General features: G+C 41.2%; 2 protein-coding genes across 2 annotated transcripts in view; one reads left to right on the top strand and one right to left on the bottom strand.

Annotated features, from left to right (window-relative positions):
• The window catches only part of LOC149070085 (sushi, von Willebrand factor type A, EGF and pentraxin domain-containing protein 1-like), a 90,253-nt gene extending 76,423 nt beyond the window's left edge, over window positions 1-13,830 (top strand). The window contains exons 32-34 of the mRNA XM_089249212.1: window positions 11,381-11,556; window positions 11,671-11,858; window positions 13,570-13,830. Coding sequence (XP_089105338.1) covers window positions 11,381-11,556; window positions 11,671-11,858; window positions 13,570-13,763 — 558 coding nt within the window. The 3' untranslated portion in view covers window positions 13,764-13,830. The remainder of the gene's footprint in view (window positions 1-11,380; window positions 11,557-11,670; window positions 11,859-13,569) is intronic.
• Window positions 13,831-14,191: 361 nt separating this feature from the next.
• Window positions 14,192-20,254, bottom strand: LOC149070084 (sulfotransferase 2A8-like). Its single transcript, XM_089249214.1, has 2 exons — window positions 20,024-20,254; window positions 14,192-15,701 (listed from the first exon to the last, which is right to left on the bottom strand). The coding sequence occupies exon 2, from the start codon at window positions 15,640-15,642 to the stop codon at window positions 14,749-14,751; it is 894 nt and encodes a 297-aa protein (XP_089105340.1). The 5' UTR covers window positions 15,643-15,701; window positions 20,024-20,254; the 3' UTR covers window positions 14,192-14,748.
• Between the last annotated feature and the right edge of the window lie 3,086 nt (window positions 20,255-23,340).

Here is a 23,340-nt window from a genome sequence, read left to right as displayed (position 1 = left end):
ACTATTTTATATCTGTGCACAGTATTTTCTGAGATCTGGTTGTTTTACTGTCTTCTCTGTCCTCAAATTTTGTCTTGTAATTATAGATTAATAAGTCCTATTTCTTTTATTTATATTTGTCCCGTTTGTTTGGATCAGAGTTTCCAAAACTTTTTGCTTCATCCCCACTTTTATTTCAGAAATTTTTTCTTATTGCCCCTCGACTCAAATCAACTCATTGAATCCTATTTTATACCCATAACTTCAACTTCCCCCCACTCCTTCCAGATCATTCCATCACCCCCAGGGGGCGATAGTGCCGACTTTGCAAAACACTGGTTTGGAGTACCTAAAACAGGGGTTCTCTGCCTTTTGCAGCTGCAACGCAAAATCAACATAAAGATTAGTTTCGCGTTTCCACAGGACTGTTGGTTTTTCATAATTGTTTTGAGACCAGTACCGCAATAAGTCCATTTAGAAAAAGACTGTAAGTGGATTTGTATGAACAATCCAGGAAGCTCCTGAGAATGAAGTTTGGGTCGTGGCTCATAGTTCAAGAATCCCTGGCTGAAATCTTCGTACAATCCATTTCGGAACCCCTGGCTGTAAGTGGATTTGTATGACTCATCTTGGAAGCACCTGCAAATCAAGTTTGTGCCGTGGACTGATAACTCAAGAATCTCTGGCTCTAAGTGGATTTGTGAGTGACTTTTCCAGACTTAATGACCCCCTGCCCTTAATATCTTGGGAGAAGCATTGTCAGGAAAATATTTGGTCAATACTGATTTTCTAGTCATAATGTGAACCCAGCACCTAGGATTTGTCATGTTCTGGTGTATATTTTAATTGAAATGCTCCAATAATCCACTTTGCCTGATGCAGTGCAACCCGTAACCTTCAGGTGATGTTTCCAACCATTCTTTCTGGTAATATTGTTCACTTCAATGTTCTGTCCCCCCACTCCCATATAGGAAGTATGGGTTTGAGTGAGGGAAAAACATTGGTGTTTAACAGATAATTTTTTTTACAAAGGATCACTAACATACTTGCCTCCAGGATGAAGCTCTAAGTTTGATCGCACAGTCATTTGAAAAATGAAATCTAATTATCCGTGTTTTTGTTTCAGCTCTAGCATTTTTATTCAGTTTTACTGGAAGCATTTTTGTATATATGTAGGCCAGTGTTAAAAAAGATTAGGAATGAATGAATTTTCAAAAATGCAGATGATGTATGACAATGATGTAAAACTCAGCTTGAATGTTGTCTGCTTGGGGGGGGGGGGGGAATGGGGGAATTGCTGGCAAGTCTGGCATTTCACTGGGCTGGAATGGAACGAAAACATACTACAAGTCTTTTTTTTTTCGCCTAGGGAAAGCAAAATTGGTTCATTTACAAAAATTTGCAACAGAAGCATATTAAACATACAGTGAGGAATATGATTTGCCTCGATTCACCACAGCATTTCAATGATTCAAATACTTCAAGGGAAAAGGAGTGTTTAATTTTTAAAGCAAGGTGGTTTGGGCGCTCTTGCTACTAAGTGAATGGTGAATGACATCATGATAAAAACAATTGTTGTCAATGCTTGAGTGACGGTGGATGGAATTGTAGAATGCTGAGTGTATGCTGGTATCAGAAATATGTAATATCTGTCAGTCCATTCACTGTTGCTCTGTAGTTTTCTCGAACAATAGCAGCATCTGTATTTATCGTGATGCTGTTCACTGTGCTAACAAGAGCAACTTGCTTTTGAATATGAAACTGGCTCTTTTTTTTAAAGTGTTTGAATTACTGCAATGCTGTTGATTGAGATATAACATTTTTGCCATATGCTTACATCAAGAAGCATAAATATACTTACATCAACGTTTCATATACTTCTGTTTTTTGTTTGCGTGTACTGAATGTAAGTAAGTTTTCAGATTCAACTTACAATTATTTTTCTTCTCAAGCAGACAACATCTAAACTTTACATCAGTGTTGTACATCGCCTGCTTTGTGTGAAAATAAATTAATTGATAAGTATAAAAAACAAGATTCCCATTGACCTGGAAAATCAGGGGATGTCAGAAGAAAAAAAAGAAAAATGGTCGGGGGGTGGGAAGTATGCAGATATTCGATAGAAGTCAGGGAAAAATTTTGTAAAAAGAAAAAACAAACTGAAAAACATTTGGAAGGTTAATATTTTGAATTACAGTCGGCCCCCCGTATTCGCGGGGGTTACGTTCCGGTGGTGACCGCGAATACGGGAAATCCGCGAATAACCGAAACCATCGTTTTCTTCTTGTATATCTCGTTTATTGAACATCACGGGAAAGAGGAGGGGATAGAACGAAATGTAAAAGAGGGTGCAGCGATTGTTAGCGATGTTTTCTGAAAGAACATTGTGATTTCTGTTTGTCGTGTCTTCTTCATATCATCAAGTATGTTGTAATATGATGACAAGGCTTCCTCTACCAATTTTTCTAAATTTGAAGAGCGTACCATATGGGGATCTATGCCATGAAAACAATCCATTGCTGATTAGAACGTGTGAAGCCTTTCCGCTATGTTACTCATGGTGAACCTGTCTTCTACTTCTTTATCTTGATCTTCATCTGGTACCGCTTCAGTTTCAGGAGCAGTCAACCTGCATTAATTCCTCCTCGGTCAACACCTCTGAATTGCTATTAATGTAGCAGTTCAACTTCCTCTATATCCATATCATTGAACCCTTCTCCACCCACCTGTTTCGCTAACATGGCAATGTCTTTTATAGTCTCTTCAGTTGGCTCTGTAGAAGTGGTTGTATTCTTTAGTGCACATTGTGGCAAAAGGTTAATCCAATCCAAGAGGACTGTTTCTCTCTTGGGGACTGCCACGGCTCTGGTGATGACAGTAATGTCATTAGCGAGCCATTCTAAATATGCACAACTAAAATTTTGTAAACAAAACACATGAATAACGATTTCTGAGTGTTGAAAAAAAAATTCCAATAAAGGGGAAAAAAACGCAAATACGGGGGGGGGGGGCGACTGTATATTTCTTTTCTCAGAAGTTTTGGTCAGGGAAAGCCAGAATTTTTTGAGTTTCTGGTAGGGAAATGATCAAGAAGATTTTGCTGGGAACCCTGTATATGATCTGGGGGTACCCAAACATACTGTTTCAAAGTCGTGTTGTGTTTATTTTCTCAATATTTTACAAGTTTGTTTTGATGAATATGTATTGTACAGTATATGTGGCCTTAGGAACAATATTAGAATCAAAATACTATAATAATACATATGAGTTGTATTGTCAAGGTGATTGCAGGATTCAGAGATTAAAAAGAGACAAGGACATAAAAATATCATAAATGTATACGTACTAATTTGAATAACGGCAACACAATTTCTGTAATAACTTTATTCTTCATGAATCGAGTCTACCGTATCAATATTTCATACTTATTCACCTAATTTGTATTAAATTTAAATCTACATAGCTTCTTGGTAAGAACTTTTTATTTACCTATACTTTGTCGTACATGGATGTTCTCATAATGCCCTTCTTCCCATGGAAGTCCACACTTTACTGTATGGTACCTCCATGCATAAAAGTTTTCAATGATTAGAGTTAGGTTCTAGGTTGTCGTTTGGATCTTGAATATATTCAGGGCTTTCTTAACACATGGTAACACCCTGGCCGGTCCAGGGGGCCTTCATGATAGTGAGATTTGGTGCTACGAGTAAGAATACTTTCTAAGAGTAAGAATTAAAATTGGTGGGAGGTACTTTGAGCTAGGTGTTATTAAGATGGCTCTGAATGTATTCGGATAAGTTAAATACAGTGTTCACTGCTGAGAATGGGATTCATGCAATTATTTATTAATTTGTGTTTCACAGTGGTATTACGGATTGCCAAAACATTTACTTCTTGATACTTGTTTTTGTCGCTTTTATTTGTTTACTTTTTTAAATAATTATACATATATATCCATGCTTTATTTTTCTTTTATTATCTGACATTCTTTGATGTTTGATATAAACTGATCTTTTGATTTTTTTTTTATAATACGTGTGCGGTCAATAAATGTTACATTTTTCTATTAAAAGAGTTTTTTTCAGCTCAAATATTTTAGAATAGCAAAGTTATTTTTTCCTTTATTTCTGTTACAATCAAATTGTTATCAGAGATGCTTGCAATCCCTTTTCTAGAAATTTCTAGTCCTCTTCCCCCAAGCAGCTCTATTTATGGGGCCCCGCTAGAACATTGCGTTATGTTTTGAATCGATCCTTCACTGGCTGGGCTCAAAGTTTAGATCTCAAAAGAAAAGAAATTTAGTTTTCGAACATGAAAATGCTACACCATAGTTTCAAGAAGAGCAGGGGTATTTGACTTTTTTTTGGGGTGTCTGGGCGGCACAATAGGGGTTACCAGACGTTCTCATTTATGAGGACATGTCCTTATTTTCGAAGTGATTTCAAGCGCCCTCTTACATTTTTTGAATTTCTCTTTTGGCCTCATATTTTAGGGCTCCAGAATTTTTTCTTTCCAGAAAAAACAAAAATTGCACTCTGAAAGAAAAATCTGTTCGTCGATGTGTGCTTATTCTGTTACCCCCCCCCCGGAGGCGAAATATGGTCTTGATACATACTCCACACTGATTTTGCCGTGCTCCTTCCATTCTTGTATAATTGTCTTGACCGCTCATTCCCCGAATTCGCCACCCTCCCGTAGATACGCAATTGTTTCCAAGTCGCGCTTTGGTCACACATGCTTGCGTACTCTTTTGTCTTTTTCATGCTCACACACTCTAGCAGAGGCGAGAGACGCCACTTGTCTCTGTGCCAACATACAGTATTTGAAAACATATAAGTGACTTTGCCTAGAGTGCGTGCATCTGCATTTCTTAGTTCCGGAATCCAGTAACCCTAAACCTGAACAATAAAAAACAGCTAACGACCTAAATAAATGATTAATCATTTTTTTCATGCATAAAATCTCCTAATTTTGTTAGTTCATCGACAGGTCATCATCACGACTGAAAAATTGGCGCTAGAGGCGACGACATGAACAAAACATTGAAAGGGGCAGAGACGGCTGAAAGTTGCTGGTTATCCCGTATATACGGGACTCGAGCACTTATACGGGAAAGGGAAGGTGAATTGCATCGTTTTTCAGAAATTATTCGGGTGGGGAGAGGACTCGAATACCTTCAGCCCCTAGGTTCCGACGCTAATGATTGACGTCTAATATTTTTATGTATGTGTTAACTCCGAGCTCTTTTAAATCCTCTCTTTATGGCAGACATTTTGGTGAAAACTGCATTTTAAAATTCCAATTAGGTGAATTTACACGAAATTTGAATATCTTCTAATTGTAAGAAATTGCACGTAGAAGTATTGAAGTAAACTATATTGTTGCGATGTCATTAATTTAAAGTGCTAAACATAATATTCAATTGTTAGTTATAAATACGTCAGGAAACGCGACAAACTCATTGTTGTGATATATTTCTCGCACTGTAGTGTTTACATTTGATCAATATCTAATCCCGTCGCCTAGGCAACAGAAAAAACGCGGGGGAAAAAATCTCATTTCTCATCCATAAGCTCATCAATGAATGAACTCGTGAAGATTTTCACGAATGAACGATGAAAGAAGCTGATTGGTCGATGTCTTCTTTCGTAGTACTACTGGTAGTAAACGTAAAACGTAGGAACCTTGTAGTACTATACGGATGTAAACAAGAAAAGTCAAATGAAGGTGACTTTCATATATATGTTTTTTGGGGCCCTTTAGAAGTCGGGGTCCCGGTGCTCCCGCCGTTAAATCCGCCTCTGGATAAAGAGCAGTTCATTCATAAAAAAAATTGCTATTGGTGACGTCAGTTTCCATTCATAACTTTTCCCTGTTCGTACATAAACTACGGAAGAGTGGATGACTTTGCCTAATAATACTCCAAAAAACACGGAGACCCATAAAAACTAGATTAAATGAACATGCTCTCTGTGTTAAAAATCAAGAGCGTGAAAAATCGACCATCGCCGCTCACTGCTGGCAAGAGCGCCATAGATTCGGTTTTTTTTTTATTCTCATAAACACATTTCCATTTACCATGTATTTTAACGTGTAGGAACCTTTTTTGCCATAAAATGGGTTCCCAAAATAAGACGGGGGCCTCTTTATGCTTGGATAGTATTATAGACGTATATCTTTTAAACTATTTTCCAAATTTTAAGCCCAAAAAAAAATCGGGGGGTTTCTTATACGCGTTAAATAACGGTAATTTTAAAATACGGCAAAATATGTGGTGCACCCGTCACGTACGGGAGAAACTAAGTGGTTAAATTCAAGTGATATTTTCGCCGGGGCCGTCTTAAGAGCATCGTGGCCCCCGAGCCAATTGGTTTTTCTGAGGCCCTACCTTGCTAATTCTAGAAAATGTCAATCGGATCTCATTTTTGTGAGGCCTCCGGGTGGGCCCATGCGTTAAGGCGGCACTGATTTTCGCATTTCTTCCATATCTATAATCCTTACCAACTTCAATCGGGGACTATGCATAATTACCGGTAAAAGTGACCGAAACGATTGGTGGTTTGAATTTTAGACCCATGCGGAAAATAGAGTAGGATGATGACGGCCAAAAAGCTATACAATAGTCTTGGACTTGAAACGTCTCCATATTTTAACATACTGTATATGTCTGGCACAGACATGAGTTTGAGCAAAAGAAAAAAAAGTAACGATCTCTCTCGCTTTTGATGGATTGTACTCACCATCTAGTCAGTTTTATTTCTTTGCCTGGAAAAAGGAGAGGGGTTTCTCTTTCCATACTCTCAAAAGTTTTTTCTTATCTTCTGGGAGTGGTTTTTTTGCCAGAAGAATCAGCCTTGAGAGTTATTTGCATTTTATTTTCTTTATTTCTGAATGGAATAGGTAAACCCCCTACTTCAGTTCATGGCATATGCTGTTGGTGAACAAACAATGGTATTCTCAAAACGGATATTGTGGCTTTCTTCTTCCGGAGCTTTTCCCAGACTCTTTTTCATGTTATCTTGAAGCAAGTTGGGCCGTAGTTAGAATAGCATTAATATCCTTCTTGGATGGAACTTGGATTTGTCTGGGAATTTCGAGGGCATTCGTCAACGCGTGTACAAATGTGTGGGAAAAAACACCCACTAACTCATACCAATGAAGAGATATATGTTTCAGAGTGAAAAAAACACAAAATTCCCCTAAAAAAAACGAAAATGATTCGGTAAATCTGTAAAAAATAAAAGGGGAAAAATTGGCGAACTTTCTAAAACGTCGGACGCTTGAAATGACGCGAAAAAGGAGGATGGATGGATGGTAACCCTAGACCATAATCTCCCAAACTTTTTGTTCCATCGCCCCCTTCATCAGAAATTTTTTCCTCTCATCGCCCCCCAACTAAAGTAAATCCATAGGATCCTACGTTAAATCACTAGGTTCTATCGCCCCCTTGGACCATTCCATCTTCCACTTTGGGAAACACTGCCCTAGACCATGGTTTCTCAAACTTTTGTTCCATCGCCCCCTTCAGAATTTTTTTCTCATCGGCCCCCTACTCGAGCAAACCCACGGGGTCCTATGTTAAACCAGTAGCTTAGCAACTTTTATCCTTCCCCCCCCCCCCCGGACCATTCCATCGTCCACCAGGGGGCAATATTGCTCACTTTGGGGAAACACCACCCTAGGCGTGCGTAAGACAAAAAAAAGGATGTCTGGTAACCCTATGTTGGTGATGAGCCAAACAATATTTCGCGCGTTTGTTATTCCAGAGCTGTTTTTGGAATTTCTCGTATTATCCTGAAGCAAAAACTTTCGGCCGTGGTTAGAATATTTATAGCATCGGCCCTGCTCGGAAGCGCCTTGGGTACTCCTATTCTGAGAATTCAAAGGGTGTAAAAATGCTTGAAGGGGGAGAAAAAAGGAGATATGTTTCAGTTTAGGAAATTTTCTCCAGGAAAGAAATAAAAATAATTCTGGAAACCCCTTTTTTTTTTGGGAAGGAGGACAAAAGGACAAATTTCCTAAAATGTACGAGGACGTTTGAAATGACATCACAAAAGGAGGACATCTCGGAACTCAACGTGTACAGGTTTCTTTTTCCCAGACGACAGTAGTGCCATCTGTTGTGGGTAGAGATGAATGTGTTGTTACCGAAGTGGCACAAGCGTGCCTCCTTATTTCGGAATTTCCGAATCTGGCAACCCTGTAATAAATTCGTGTAAAACAAAATTTAAACGAAATATTTTCTCAAAATGACGATTTTTATTTCTTAAAACGTGTGTTAGTGCTGCCATCTAAAAATAACTATTGGAAGTGAAAACAAAAATTCAAAGATTTTGTTTGTTTCAAGACTTTTAGATGGCAGCACATTTCTGTTTTGATGTGCGTATCTGTTGCACTTTTTTAAAAGTACGCTATTCGGGGTCGCATGCCAAGAAACCGCGATGAGAGAAGTAGCATTGTCGGGAATACCCGTATTTTTCGGCATGCCGGAGAATTCAAGTCACAGACAGTGCCGTTTTAACGCATGGGCCCACCCGGTTGCCTCACAAAAATGAGATTCTGTTGAAATTTTCTGGAATTTACGAGGTAGGGAAAGGCTTCAGGAAAACCAATTGGCCCGGTTGCCCATGATGCTCTTGAGACGGCCCTGGTCACAGATTCTGGAAGATTTTTAAATATCGTTGTTCCAAAAATCATGATGATGTCAATTCATCTATACAATTATGCATTAGATCAGTCGACTTCACGTTTGATGCATGGCCCCCACATCCTGGAGCGGGGGCCCCGGTCAGACTTTTCACGGACCCTTTCCGTAATAATTTATAGTGCGAAAAAGCAAAAAATGATGAGAAATGTCCCGGGCCCCAGGGCTAGAGCCCTGTCGGCCCCCCACCTTTGTGGGGGCCATGCTTTGATGCCATGCTCCCCGTATGAAACGGATCCGGTAAAAAAAACTAACATACATTTTGAGAATATCATTGTTTGCTCACAAGTGAGCCAGCTATGTTCTTGCAATGACCATACCTCCCGTCTTTTCCGGGACAGTCCAGATTTTTTTTCTCTCGCCATTCCGACTTTTTTCTTTGCAAAAATGTCTTGGTTTTTCCCGTTTTTTAAAACAAGGCTTACTTGAATTTTTATCGTTTATTGAAGTCAGAATTTTTTTCCAACACATAAATTATATTATTAATAATTTACAACAATAAAATAAGTATCGATCTCATGTTTGTCATGGTGAATTTGTTTTAATGAAATTCATTTTAATCTGCAGCAATTTGCAGTAGTGCTTCACTTCCAGCCATTGACATTTTTGCCGTGATTTTACAGTGTTCGGCATTTTTGTTTACTTTTAGCATCATTTTTTTTTCGGCAATAAATGACAATGGTCCCGTATTTGGAATCCCAATTTCCCGTATTTCCTTCGGGGGGGGGGGGAAAGGGTTCGCCCATATGTACTTAAGTGGGGTGTTACCTTTTCCATGAAGACCGTCGTGAGACATTAGTTTTACCGTACTATTAGGTATTTCGCCTATGCGTGTAGGGTAGGGCTTCAGCTTGGTGATGCCGTTATGTAGCATCAAGTCCTGCGGTTGAAGGCTATAGCTCTGTAGTTTTGCAAAAATCGCACGACGGAAGAGGGTTGGCACCACCCCTCGAACCTGGCTCCTCTGGTTCTCGGCTCGGGATTTAGTTCCGTTTCGCCCAGTCAGATCTGCACTGAGTAGGATGGCGGCGTCCGGTTCACGAAGTTACCTAAATACCCTTAGGGGTGGGACAGGGGTGTGTCAGATGCATTACCTCTTCCATAAAGAAATGAAGAAAATAGGATGCAAACACAACACACCGAGTGCTGATTCCTATGACGAAATTGCCTCTGGCAAAAAAACAAACGCTCCCGAAAGGAAAATTAAACCTTCTGAGGGTAGACAAATATATATATATAAAACCTCTCGCCCTGCTGCAGGCAAAGTAATAAAACTGACCATTCTGGCCGAGAGAATTTATTGTGGTGGTGGGGTGGGGAGCTTTTTTTGTATATATATATATAAGTGGTGGCGCGATCTGGGCTGCACATCAGGGCCGTCTGAAGAGCATCATGGGCTTCTCGGGCCAAGTGGTTCTTCTGGGGCCCTAACTGTCGAATTCTCGAAAAATTCAACTACTTCTCATTTTTCTGAGGCCCCCCGGGCCGTGCCCATGAGTTAAGACGGCATTGCTGCACATAACTATTCTGTGCTTCAGACCCCCAAGTTGGATTCCAAAAGTTCTCCAAGCACGTGCGAATCTAGAATGATGTGGTACGGGAGGGGTATTTTATTGGTCAAGGCGAATTTTACATATTATTCGGCTCTTGGGAGGGGCAACAGCCCCACCTATCTGGATCCTCGACTGCCTTCGTGTTCTCAATGGGGACCTCCGGATTCTTTGGGATTCCAAGAACATGAAGCAGAGAGCCTTGGGGAAATAATGCCAAATATTGCTCAATAAAAACGTTATCGAATTTCAAGACGGAGAAAAAGAAGTGGCTGAATCGGTTCAATTATATTTTAATACTCAAAATTGAGATATCCATTAGACGAGGGGTGGAAGGAGAGTTCTTAACAATTTTGTGTTCTACGGACCCTTTGGACCAATAAGATGGAGGTTAGGGACTCCTTTACCGAGTAATATTGTCAGTACAGAATAATATAAAAACAATAAGTCAATTTTTGTTTTTCTCATTCAAGCTGATCATGGACAGAGCCTGTTTCTCGCGTGGATGAAACGGGGTTCGTGCCCAAGGCCCAAAAAACTTTCGGGGGTCCTATTCGGATGCAGAAATTAGCATCTTTTTTCGATATTATAATTTTTTACGAAAATATTACAAAATATTTTAAATTTTTTATGGTCTTGGGTGGTCCATACCCCTCTGCCCCCTGCCTACGTATCTGCCTCAAAGAATGCTATATATATATATATCAGGGGTTCTTGAACTTCTTACACCGTGACCCAAAATTAACAACAAGATCAGCTTCGCGACCCATGCGACTATTTGTTTTTTGAAGTTAGTGACAAACCAGTGGCGTAATCAGTGCATTTATAACACACGTAGATCTGTTCGACTCACCTAGGAAGCCGCTGTGAATTGTGTTCGGGTCGTGGCCCATAGCTCAAGAACCCCTGGCTGTAAGTGGATTTGCATCACCCATCTTGTGGAAGCCTCTACGAATCAAGTATGGGTCTTGACCTATAGCTCAATAATCCCCGACTTTTAATGGATATGAACGTCCCATCTCGGAATCACCTGCGATGCAAGTTTGGATCACGACCCATAGGTTAATAGCCCCTGCTATGCATAAAGAGTCCCAAAAAATCGTGGTTGCTCAGATTTTTTAATGTTTGTTCTTGCATCCAATTACAGAAGTTCATCACGAGCTGGAAGGAGGACACCAGTTGCCGAGAAAGCGGACACGACATAGTACTGGACTTCGAGAAGCTTCGAGTGTCCCCGATAAACGTCAGCATCGACATGACTCTGTCCGGTTGTTCGACCCGGGCGAGACGCATCAGGGCCTTGAAAGTCTGCAGCACGTTCTGGTACGATTCACATACATCATCCATTTTTTCTAAAAACTAGACGCTCTAAGCGTCCGCACAGTGAATTTCCGGAACGCCTTAATTGACGCCACTTCCGTTTTTTTCTTCCCACAGGAAGAGCAAGTACTTCCGGTCTTGCCACCGCGTCGTGGACCCGACTCTTTACTACCATTTTTGCTGGAGGGACGCCTGCAGTTGCAAAGGCAAATCGAACTGCTTCTGTAATTCCGTGCTGGCCTACGCCTTGAGGTGCAGCGAGAAAGGAGTGCCGATAAAGTCACTGGGCAGAGCTAAGCTATGCTGTGAGTACGATATTTTCAATTTTTGGTGCAGTTTTTGGCATTACCATGAAGCAAAAATACAATTTATTTAAGCCTTGGGTGACCATATTTCATCTAGAAAAATGAGGGAAGTTTGCTCATCGTTCAATTTGCGTGTGTGACGCCATTTTTTTTTACTTAAACGTCATTATGTGGGCAAAAAACATATGCAATGCATCAAAGAGAGAGACTTTTTGGATTTTAATGGCTGAGATGAACTCTAGAAAGGGAAGTGTGTTAGTTATCTCCGCCGGGAATCGAACCCTGATATCTGGCAATCCGGGCAGACGATCTAATCAATATACCTATCGCTGAGTTGATTCAGACTATATTTTAGCCTCATTTACATGTGCAATATTGCGGTAGCATTGGGAGTGCTGGCAACTCTTGACGACTTTTTTTACGCCGCGACCGCCCCCCCCCCCCCGCCACAAAAGATATGATAGGAATTAGGCTGAGATTAACTCATTTTTGCTCACACACACACTTACCGGAAATTAATTAATTTATGGGGGGGGGGGGGGCTCTAAAAGTCTTGGAATTCGTGTCCGTCAAAGAAAATTTCCGAGGAAGTTCCCAGAGTGCAGGGCCGACTTAACAAAGGGCCTACGGTGCCGCATACACCAATAGTGACCGAACTGTGACGTCACGAACCATCCGTGTGTGTGTGTGTGCGCGTCTCAGTGGTGTGCGTGCACGCGAGAGTGAGAAGAAGGAACAGATGATCGCGAGATGCTGAGTTGTGAGACCTGCGTGCCATTAGAGGCATTTATGGCGGAGAGGTGCTCAAAACTCTGTCACCCTTGTACAGGGCGGTCATAAAATAATTTTGAGCCCCTAGCGGCAGCACAAATCAACGAATTTGGATGAAATTCTAGATATAGATATCTCAGAGTAAGTACTCGAGGATGTAAAAAAATAACAAAAGAAACCGAAATTCCTTAACTCGGTTAAGGGAAATCCCTTAATGCGGTTACTGCCACAACGAAACGATTTCGAAAAATTCGATTGGCAACACCCACTTTTATGCATCGCAAAATTATCAGCGTACCGAATAACCATGAATGGCGTTGGAACGGTACCTGTAACGTTATAAATGTGGGCGAGGGCAGCACCCCCTACAGATAAGATTATCTTAGATAAGATATCTTATCTATGGGGGTGTTGGCGAAGGACGCAGACAAAGATCTCACCAAGGGATTGGAGCGCTAGACTCTCGGGGAATTTCTTCAAACCTGCGGAAGCCCCAGACCGAGCGTCTAGCGCACCAACCCCTTGGTGAGATCTTCTTTCTTTGTCTGCGGCCGCATTTATAAGTTACAGGCACCGTTCCAACGCCCTTTATGTTTATTCGGTACGCTGATAATTTTGCGATGCATAAAAGTGGGCGTTTGCCGTTCGAATTTTTCGAAATCGTTTCGTTGTGGCCGTCACTGCAAGAGTTAGGTTTTGGGGTTTTTTTTTCTTTACATTCTCGAGTGCATACTTCGAAACACCTATATCTCGAATTTCAATTGCATTCGTTGATCTTTGCGGCCACTAGGGGCTCTTATATCGGCAAATTTATGGCCGAACAGTAAGAACGAAGAAGTGTATGAAGTGTTAACAGTTATGAAGTGTAAAACGGTATTGTACTGTATTCGTATATATCAATCTGAAATCTGATTCTATGCCTTCTTTTTTCTGTTCACAGCTAAACATTGTAATGACGGTATGGTATACCGGGAGTGTGGAAGCGCATGCGTACCAACTTGTTCGGATCGTGATTATCACTTTAATGATGACGCTGCTTGCGAGAAATGGCAGTGCTTTCCGGGCTGCTACTGTCCGGATGGCGAAGTACTTCGGAATGGCACCTGCATCGCCAAAGAAGATTGTCCCGATTAGACTTGGACATAGTGATATATTTTATTGTTAGAAAATGTTTATTTATTGAATAAAAATCTTTATTTGTTCAGTGCCTTTGCATGCATCATACCTTTGACATGTATCAAAATTTGAGGGGGGCAGTGACTCAAGCCCCTCCCCATACGGGGATACCAGAAGGCCCGATATCCAGGCAAACCAACATGCATATGTCTATGGTGCCATTCAGACGAGGACATTGGAGTATTGGTGACTAGAATACCTACCTATGCCACCATTTGACTGGCGACTTCTTGCCGTGTGAGGGAGAGTAATTCAGATACCAGAAGACTCGGTATCACGGTGACCCAACACGTGAATTGCTATGGCACCACTCAAACGAGGACATTGGAGTGTTGGAGACTGGAATGATTCTGATGACCAGAGGGACTCGAGTGAATCCAGAAGACTCGGTATCCAGGCTCCCAACACGCGTATAGCACCAATCAGACGAGAGAACATTGGAGTATTGGCGACTAGAATACCAAGGTAACCGGTTGTCAGGTGACTTCGCACCGTGTGAGGGAGAACGGTAAAATCGAGTGATTCGGTCGATGACTCTTGATCACTATGCTACTTGAGATAAATTTGAGTATTCTCCGAGTGAAGAGGGGCCTTAGTTGGTAGTTCCCCTATAACTTCTAGGCGCGAATGCAAGCTAGTCCCCCATTTGAAAAGTCTCTTCGCAGAGAGCAGGCAGACCTTCAGAATGATACTTATACAACATGAAAACGCAAGCATTTACCATTTTCACTTCAAAGTATAGCAAACAAATGGCAACGCCAACAAGAACATCAAACAAGCACAATTCTGACAGCCTAAATAAGTTAGGGTCGCACATACACTCAGAACACGTTTCGGTAGACACCGATTCGTTAGAAATTCCGAAAAAAGAATGTGTACGAGGTGTTGTATGGTTACGTAGTAATAGTACTACTACTACAGTCGGTAGCGACAGCTTGGTAGGTCATATTATCGACTGGTTAATTTGATTTTCGTGTTTTCTGACGCCGGCAGCTCGAACTTTCTCTTCTTTGAGCATGTTCTTCCACTGGTATTCGATGTCCGTGCCTTTGAGGTGTTGCTCGATCGTGCCCTCGATGGTCTTGACGTGCTCTGCCGTCAGCAGCGTCGACCTCCTCGCTTTCTTCACCCTACAGTGACGGTTGTGATAGAAGCCGGACTTCTCGATTTGTTTCAGTATTTCGGCAGCAACACTGTCGTCCTGCACCAGTGAGTCCAGGTATGGTTCCCCGAGGAAAGCCGCCACCGTGTACAGTGCGCTGCGCGGCTGCCATTTGATGTTCTCGTACGTCAGGGCGATGAAGTTTGCACGCTCGATGTTCTTTTTGCTCGTCCACGCTCTGACGTGGTCGAACACGTTCCCGTAGCCGTGCTCGTTGTAGACGAAGGACTGGAAGAAACTGTCGAAGTCTTCGTTCCTTTCGTTCCCCGTGTTTTCCGGGTAAGCCGACCTATAACACGCCACAACGGCGTCCCAGGGATTCCGCACCACATAAATGTACTTTGCCTTCTGATAGATCGGAACCAAGACTCTTGGCAAGTGGGTCTTCAATAGTCTTGGCCACTGCTGTCCGGAGAGGATCCTCTTCAGACCGTGGATCTCCACGCACGGCAGATGACGATGAGTCGTGCTGTACGGATCCGGGAGATCTGCCGAGGGCCTGAGGAGCTTCCAAAGGATAATCTCTATCACCTTCGTGTCGCATTTCGGGTAGGATACCAGCACCACGTCTCTGGGTTCAGGGAGGAAGTCGCAGAACTCCGTCACGGACAGCGGCCGGAGTGGGATCGGCAGCCGTCTTGTATCACGGTCCGAATCTGAATCAGCCAAAGACATGGTACGCTGCTGCTGACAGTTTCACATGTGACCATCTCTTGAACTCCTTCCAGAAGATCCTAAAAAAATACCCATAGAATGAAACACGTTTGTCAATATGTAAATAATTGCAGAGTGACTGAGAAACTTCAATCAGTGGTTTTCAACAAGGCTTATATGGTACCTTGTGGTTCTTGGCCCATTCAAGACATGGCCCGGGAAATGAACTTCATGTCCACAGAGGGCCTACACGATGAGTTCTGGTATGATTTTCGACAGTAAGTATGTAAATATTTTTAGCTAACTGCAGAACCCATAAATCCCGATTTGTGAACTTAATTTGCATAAATATTATATATTACGTTATATATATTATATAACGTAAAATATAAATCATTTTCGGTTTGGTTAGGCACGTACGCACGAAAAAAGGTTTCACGGGAAACATGAAAATTATATTCGGTGCTTGCTGTTTTCATTTGATCTTCCACACCATTTTGAAGTACGTCGAGCAATTAACATCAACGATTCTGGTGACATTTTTGACCTCACTACCGCTTTGCAATAGCAAAAACAAGCCCTTAGACGGCCATCTTAAGCTATACGCAAGCGAACAGAGCGGCAAAAACAAAATATCTTGAATGCGCTGCTCTTATCGTTTGTCGCGGAGTTCCCGCTCTGCTGCGGTGCGCGCCGCTATACGCAGGCGCATTGGAATCAGTGTGTTTGATTTCGCTGCTCTGATCTCTTCTTCCATCGTTGCTTTCCTCTCTGTCTCACTGTGTGTTCAGCCTTAGGTATGCTACTGCCAAAACTCGAAGTGCGTTCATTCGATGTGTCTTTAAAAAACGATGCGAGGAATAGAGAGAGTAGTCAATGTTGTTGGACATTATTCTCAATGTGAGATTGTGAATAATATGTGTAAATAGCTGTTTTTTGTGAACAAATCTGTGACGTCCTGAAAATTGCTTCATCCTCTGATCATTTCAACGACTTGTGAGATATTATCCGGAGCAATGTCTTTTGTTACCGGACTGCCAGGAACCGGACTGTCTTTTGTTTTGCCAGGAATCTCCGATCTTTTCGTGAACTGGCTGGCTAAAGCCCGAAATTCGGACATCGACCGGTCAATATTCAACGAAATTGATGAATTTCGGGCTTTGGCAAAACACCTCGGGAGCCTTTTTTTCATTGCCAATGTGCGATTCATGGCTGTGCATATAGTAACTGTATTGGATTAGAGAGTGCCAAGAGTGAAAAAAGAGAAATTTGAGAGGGGTGGGGGGGGGGAATTATTTATTGATGATAATATGTACATATAGTTTTTCTGTCAAATTTTGAAAAAATAATTATTATCGCATCGTGACTGCGGTTTGATGGGCCATCATAGCTAACCTGGACATAATTATCATGAAAAATACTCCAACTTGGCGATGGCATCATGTTGTTAAGAAAAATATCGGTAGCGCAATTTTTGGATAACGCCTCGGGACAGTAATTTCCTGTTGCCAAACCAGAAGTGTAAAGATAAACACTCGAATCGTGTGGAAAAATCGAGAAGGTCTTCGTTGACCTCCGTACAGTGGCGCCGCCAGACTGGTACTGCGATTGAATTTATGGAAAATTCGATGTGTCTTGAAAAAACGATGCGAGTAATAGACAGAGTAGTCAGTGTTGTGTGTACCCAATAATCACCATAAATGATGCAAAAAGTGCAGAAAAGTCGCCAACTCCTTACGAAATAACAGAAAAAACGCCAACTCATGACGAAATCACAGGAAAGTCGCCAATTGAGGAAACTGGAGCACAACTTCAAATTGCAGTGAATTAAAATAAACATGAAAAACATGTGGAATAAATATTCTCATTTGTAGTCGTAATTATCGTAATGTAATTTCAGCATTGTGAAGATAATTTTGATCATCGATTTGAAGAATAAAAGCCAAGTTGGCTTCGTTGAAAATATGTAAAAAACCGAGACATTTCTGCAAAAAAGTCGGGAAAGCCGGAAAAACAGAAAAAAAAAACCAGGACTGTCCCGGAAAGTACAGGATGTATGGTCACCCTAATTATAAAGAACAAAAAAAACAACTTCCGTAGATAATAGACAATCGTGATAATAGGGTTGCTATAAAGCTTCACGATGGTGAAGAGAGAAGAAAGAAAATACAGAGAGAGAACTTGTTTCAATTTTTTCCACTGGTGTTCGGACATAATATTAAGCCCGTGATCGTAAAGAGGTTAATGAGCCAAGACAATGTGAGCTGAGACAATTCGGATTGTAATTTTTGATGGCGATCCTTGAAAAACGTTTTTTTTAAGAACAGCTGAAAAGAGGGGGAATCCCTTACAAACATGTTTGTACCCGAGCTTAAAGACTTACAACTCGCGTTAAGACGGTCCCGTTCAGCAGGGCCGTCTTAAGAGCATCATGGTGCCCCCGAGCCAAGTGATTTTTCTGAGGACCTACCTAGAAAATTCTCGAAAAATGCAACTACTTCTCGTTTTTCAGAGGCCCCCTCTTCCCTTTGGGCCCCATGTGTCAAGACGGCACTGCCGTTCAGTCACCAGCAGTCAGCAGTAAGTGGCGTCAAAGGATTTCAGAACCAGAAAATTAACATTTTTGTTGGTCAGAAAACTCGTGTCAGAGAGTTTCGGTTTCCTCTATTCAAAGATGGCGGCAGCAGCGTTTGCGATTGTAATCGATTGTTGGGGGGGGGGGGGGAGGAAGCCCAATTTTATATATCGTATGTCTGAGGGGGGAAGGGGGGGTTATCGTGATAACTTGAAGCTCCTCTTATCGCGGTGACACAGCCTCGTGTTTATTAGAGTTGAATACTCGAAGAGATTATCAAAGGGTTTATATAAGCGAGATTATGATGATCGAGACGAACTGGTACTTGATAGACTCAATGTTGATGAGTGATGCAGTGGGTTTCCAACCTTAGGTATGTGATGGGTGATTTTAATGGTACGAAAATCAGTGACGATAGAAATGAGTAAAAGAAAAAAAAATGCTATGGCACAATATATAAGGGTGTAGAGCTGTACTCATGGTTCTTACGCATTTTTAGTAAGGGGTCATTCAAGTATTACATCAGCATCGAGGGAGGGGGGGGGGGTTTGGATTTGCTGACTTTTGATGCGAGGGGGGTTTGAAGGTTGCTTACGTCAACAACCACCCCTTTTTGAAGATATGAAATATTCTAAGCTGCTGACAAGGGGGGGGGGCGTCCGTGTTTTGCTGACTTTTGCTGATAAGGGGGGGGGGTCAAAAATGGCTAAAAATCTGCTTACGTAATACTTGAATGGCCCCTAAATGCAAGTTTGCTACATCTTTTTTTTTTGGGCATTCATATGAAAGTCTGTAAACCTATTTGAGGGAGGGGCAAGCCTCTTATTAACTATGTAATGTCACACCTTTCTACAATCTACGTTCACGCTTTCTACGAATTTCAAGGATTACGCTCGCGGTTTCAACGTTTTCTAGGTATACACGCTATCTGCGCAGGTTCTAAATAAGTACCCACAGCTAGTACGCATTTTAAGGAGAATGCACGGCTTCTCTATGCGTTTTTTGGAAAACACACATTGCGTACTTCAAGGAATTCGCTCGCTGCTTTCTGCGCAGTTCTAGGAGTGCGCACATCTGTTACGCATTTCTATTCAAGGAATATACACACGCACTTGATACACATTTCTAGGAGTGCTCACACACAAACACACCTATCATGCATTTCAAGTAATACGTATACTTTCTACGCATCTGTTGGAGTGCTCACGTCTATTGCGTATTGTTAAGAGGACAAGCCCGGTTTTTACGCATTTCAAGCAGTGCGCACGGTTTTTAAGCATTTTTAGAAGTGGTTATACATTATGCATTTCTAGGAGTACTCATATATTATGTATTTCTAAGAGTGCTCATACATTACACATTTCTAGGATTTCTCACATACATTACGCATTTTCAAGAAGCGCACACAATTCTATGCATTTTCAATGAGTGTGCATGGTTTCTACGCATTCCATGAACATAAGCACAGTTTTTACGCATATCTAGGAGCACTCACACCTATTACGCATTTTACGGAATACGCACGGTTTTTATGAATGGTCTTTCGTAAGAGTGCTCACATTCTCGTCTTTCAGTGAGTAGGCAATGTTTCCGTGTATATCTAGCAGCGCTCATATCACGTGTTTTAATGAGTACTCAAGCCCCCCCCCCTTACGTATTCAAAAGGGTACGAAAACCTTTGGGGGTGTACAAAATAGAATGGAATGGCCCCAAAAAAAAACCCCATAAGAATTTAGAAATCACGAATGCACAATTCAATAGGAAGCTGTGCCAAATACTAATTGTACTTCCCTAGTTGAAATAACACATTATAAAAAAGTAACTTACTATCGATATATTTTGGTGACAGACCCCGGATATATATCCTATCAAGCTAGAGGCGGAAGAAGATCAGCTTTTTCTTGCATCAAACACCTAATAATCGGAAGTAGTGCTATAGGCAATGGCTAATATCCCTAAGTAACACGCATACTACACGATCAGGCCAAGTTCCGCCGCGACTGGTTTCTAAGGAAGCTGAACATATTCAGTCGGTCTATATCTCAATCTGAAGGGTGGAAGAAAAAAAAAAGGCAACGAGAGGATGTAGATAATATTAATAAAGCAAAAGAGACGCACAAAAGCCAAAGTGCAAAGTCCCAAAGAGATTGTCTCAGTGTAATCTATTTATAATAAGTTGAAGCAATGATTGGACAACATTTTGGATTTCCCAAAAAAAATGTGAATATTTATGGCATTTATATCTCGTCCATCACTGATGATATGTGATTGTGTAGATCTGTTTGTTTCATTGTTTCTTCTGGGATTTGCGAAATTTCGCTTCAAAATTAATGGAAAAATATTTACCAGGGTAGAGACGGAATTGTAGGTTTTCACGGGTTTAGAGTGACGAGGTTAAAAGGCCCCTCGGTCATAGGAGAGCCGCGGTCCGAGTGTATTGTCACCAAAAATGTAGTTGTGATTCGCCGGTACGATAACATTTATCAAGGAATCTTCTTTTATACAGAATTGTAGTAATGTAGTTGTCTGAGTTACGAGTGCTTTATGTTTGGCTGGTGCTGCCATCTGTCTTCCATATTTCCGACATGATACAAAATGGTGTCCTGCTTGCTTGTAACGGATGTCTGTAAATCAGTGTGTGTGTGTGGTTCCCAACCATTTTTCCTTCCCTCACCTTCAGAGCAACGCGACTTACTTTCCCGCACCCCCTTGGATAATACGTTTTTTTATCTGTTAGAAAATTCGGGTTTATTTCTTTCTGTAACTCATTACATTAATATTATCCAATGATTAATTAATTTCTATGAATTATTTTACTTATTGTTTACTATATTTTCGGCTATGGATAATATTTAATTTTGACTTCATTTTTTTCAAATTAATTCAAAACGAAACTAAAAAGTAATGACTATTTTTTAACATTTGGAAAAAAAAAAAGATTCATTGAACAGTCCTTCACTTATCGATTCCAGACGTAACAACTGTAAAGTAATGTTTCTTCGACGTTTTTCGTTAGTCATGTGTGTTCACGACAGTATCAAATTTAAGCACAACATGCTAATAACACGAGGGACCAATGTAAAACATACCACGAAATAGTTTAGGCAAATAATTGTATTTTTTTCTCAACCGAAATGGAAAACAAGTACGATCACTAATCGAAAAAGACTTTAACAGCGAAAAATTCATACGACACATTTCTGCCAATCACACGTCAGAAGAGGAGGCGCCAAAAATGAAGATGATGTCACTCTACGCTATCCATACAAAGGTTTTTAACAGCTTTAAAACGCGAAGATACATTTTGGAAAGAGAAAGAAAATTCAACTGCCCCTGCGAGGAACGCACACACGTTCTTTAGGACGTGGGTTCGATTCCCCGCAGGGGCGCAGTTGAATTTTCTCTCTTTCCAAAATATATCTTCGCATCAGCCAGCTGTTAAAAACCTTTGTATATATGTATGATTCATAATTTTTTAAAGAATTGTGAAAAATTGAATTTTTATCATCATTTCAATTTTCCCGAATAAACAGTTGAGTTTCAATATTTTTTCCCCGCCTCGCACCCCCAAAAATGCTCTCCCGCACTCTCCCGGTTGGGAACCACTGCTGTAAACAGTACGTATGTGAAAAATTACGAACGCATGGGCTTTAAGAAAGATGTATCTGAGCGGTCTTTGAGAATTTGAATTTTCTAGATGTTATAGAATATTTGGAAAGAAGTGATTTGTCTCCCCCGGGAATCGAAACCCGAGCCTCTCCTTGCATACCGGGCAAGTGCGCTAACTAATACACCAGTGACACTTTTTCAATTTTTTATAACACACATTATTAGCATGCAGCGCTGAGTGAAGACATCGCAGCTTCCCTTAACCACATCAATTCTTGCTCCAGGTGGTGTTTCGTAATATTAGATGATGTCTTTTTGGCCCGAAATATACGATTCCCGGATGAGAGAAATTACTTTTCTTCCCAAATATTCGTTTCAGCATAACATCCAGAAAATTTAAATTCTCAGTATGTTTCGGGCCGAAAAAGCATCATCTCTCAATACAAAACACCACCTGGGGCAAGAATTGCTGTAGTTAAGAGAGTCTGCAATGTCTTCACTCAGCGCTTCACGATAATAATGCGCGTTGTAAGGAATTGAAAAGTGTGTCTCTGGTTAGCACATCCGCCCGGTATGCAAGGGGACTCGGGTTCCGATTCCCGAAACAGACAAATCACTTTTCTTTTCAAATACTGTATTCGTTTCGGCATAACATCCATAAAATTAAAATTTTCAGTATATTTCGTGCCTCAAAATTTTCTTCTCTTAAACGGTCCAAGCTTGAATAATTTCCATCGTATATTCTTAAAAGGGGGAAATACCGGCATTTCATGTATTTTCGTATGGTCGGTACCCCCCTGCGATTCCAGTGATGACAGGACATTGGAATGGTTAGCAGATGTCGGGGGAGATATGGTCCCGTGGCTTTTCGGTCACGGGTTTTTAATTCGATGAGAGGGGGACCCAAACCTTGTAATTTCCGGCAGATTTTCTTTTCTAATCAGGCCCCGAAGTTTGTTCGTGGTTCATGGACAAAGAGCGATGTCGCGTGGCACGACGACGCGGCGGGACGGTGTTGTTCAAGTCACTATCATCATCATCATCATCGCACCCACAATGTTACCATACGGGATCGATTTCCCTCGCAATACGGGAAAAACCTATAAGAAGAAAGAATTTCTCTAGAAAATTTTTTGTTTCTGTTCCGGATGGTGATTTCGAGTGGCAATACGTCATGTGGGGAGGTTGAATAATTCGACGCGGCACAGAATAATTGCCCCAACAGGAAAGGTTACAACTGGCAAGCGTATATAAGAGAGTATCGTACCGAATCACCCTCCTTAATTTGTCTGTATCAGCGGAGGCCTTGATCCAACCTCGACATAGCGGAAGTTGCAACATTGCAATGCATTAGCACCACCTATGAATATCACAGCACCTGGTGTGCAATAATAATGATACCAGTAAATGCAATATGACATTAAAACGGTATGTTTTTGGTTTGAAAACGAGCCGATCGCATCCGGGTCTCAGTTGAAAGTCACCAGCTAGTAACCACAAGGATGATATCTTGTTGCCAGAGTTTATCGCTTTTT

Source organism: Pholcus phalangioides, unplaced genomic scaffold, assembly GCF_987345545.1.
Source record: "Pholcus phalangioides strain wild (caught in Gottingen) unplaced genomic scaffold, Ppha-v1.0 ptg000022l_1, whole genome shotgun sequence".
NCBI classification, from domain to species: Eukaryota; Metazoa; Arthropoda; class Arachnida; order Araneae; family Pholcidae; genus Pholcus; species Pholcus phalangioides.
The sequence above is the reverse complement of the archived record's forward strand: the minus strand, read 5'-3'. Positions and strand labels throughout refer to the sequence as shown.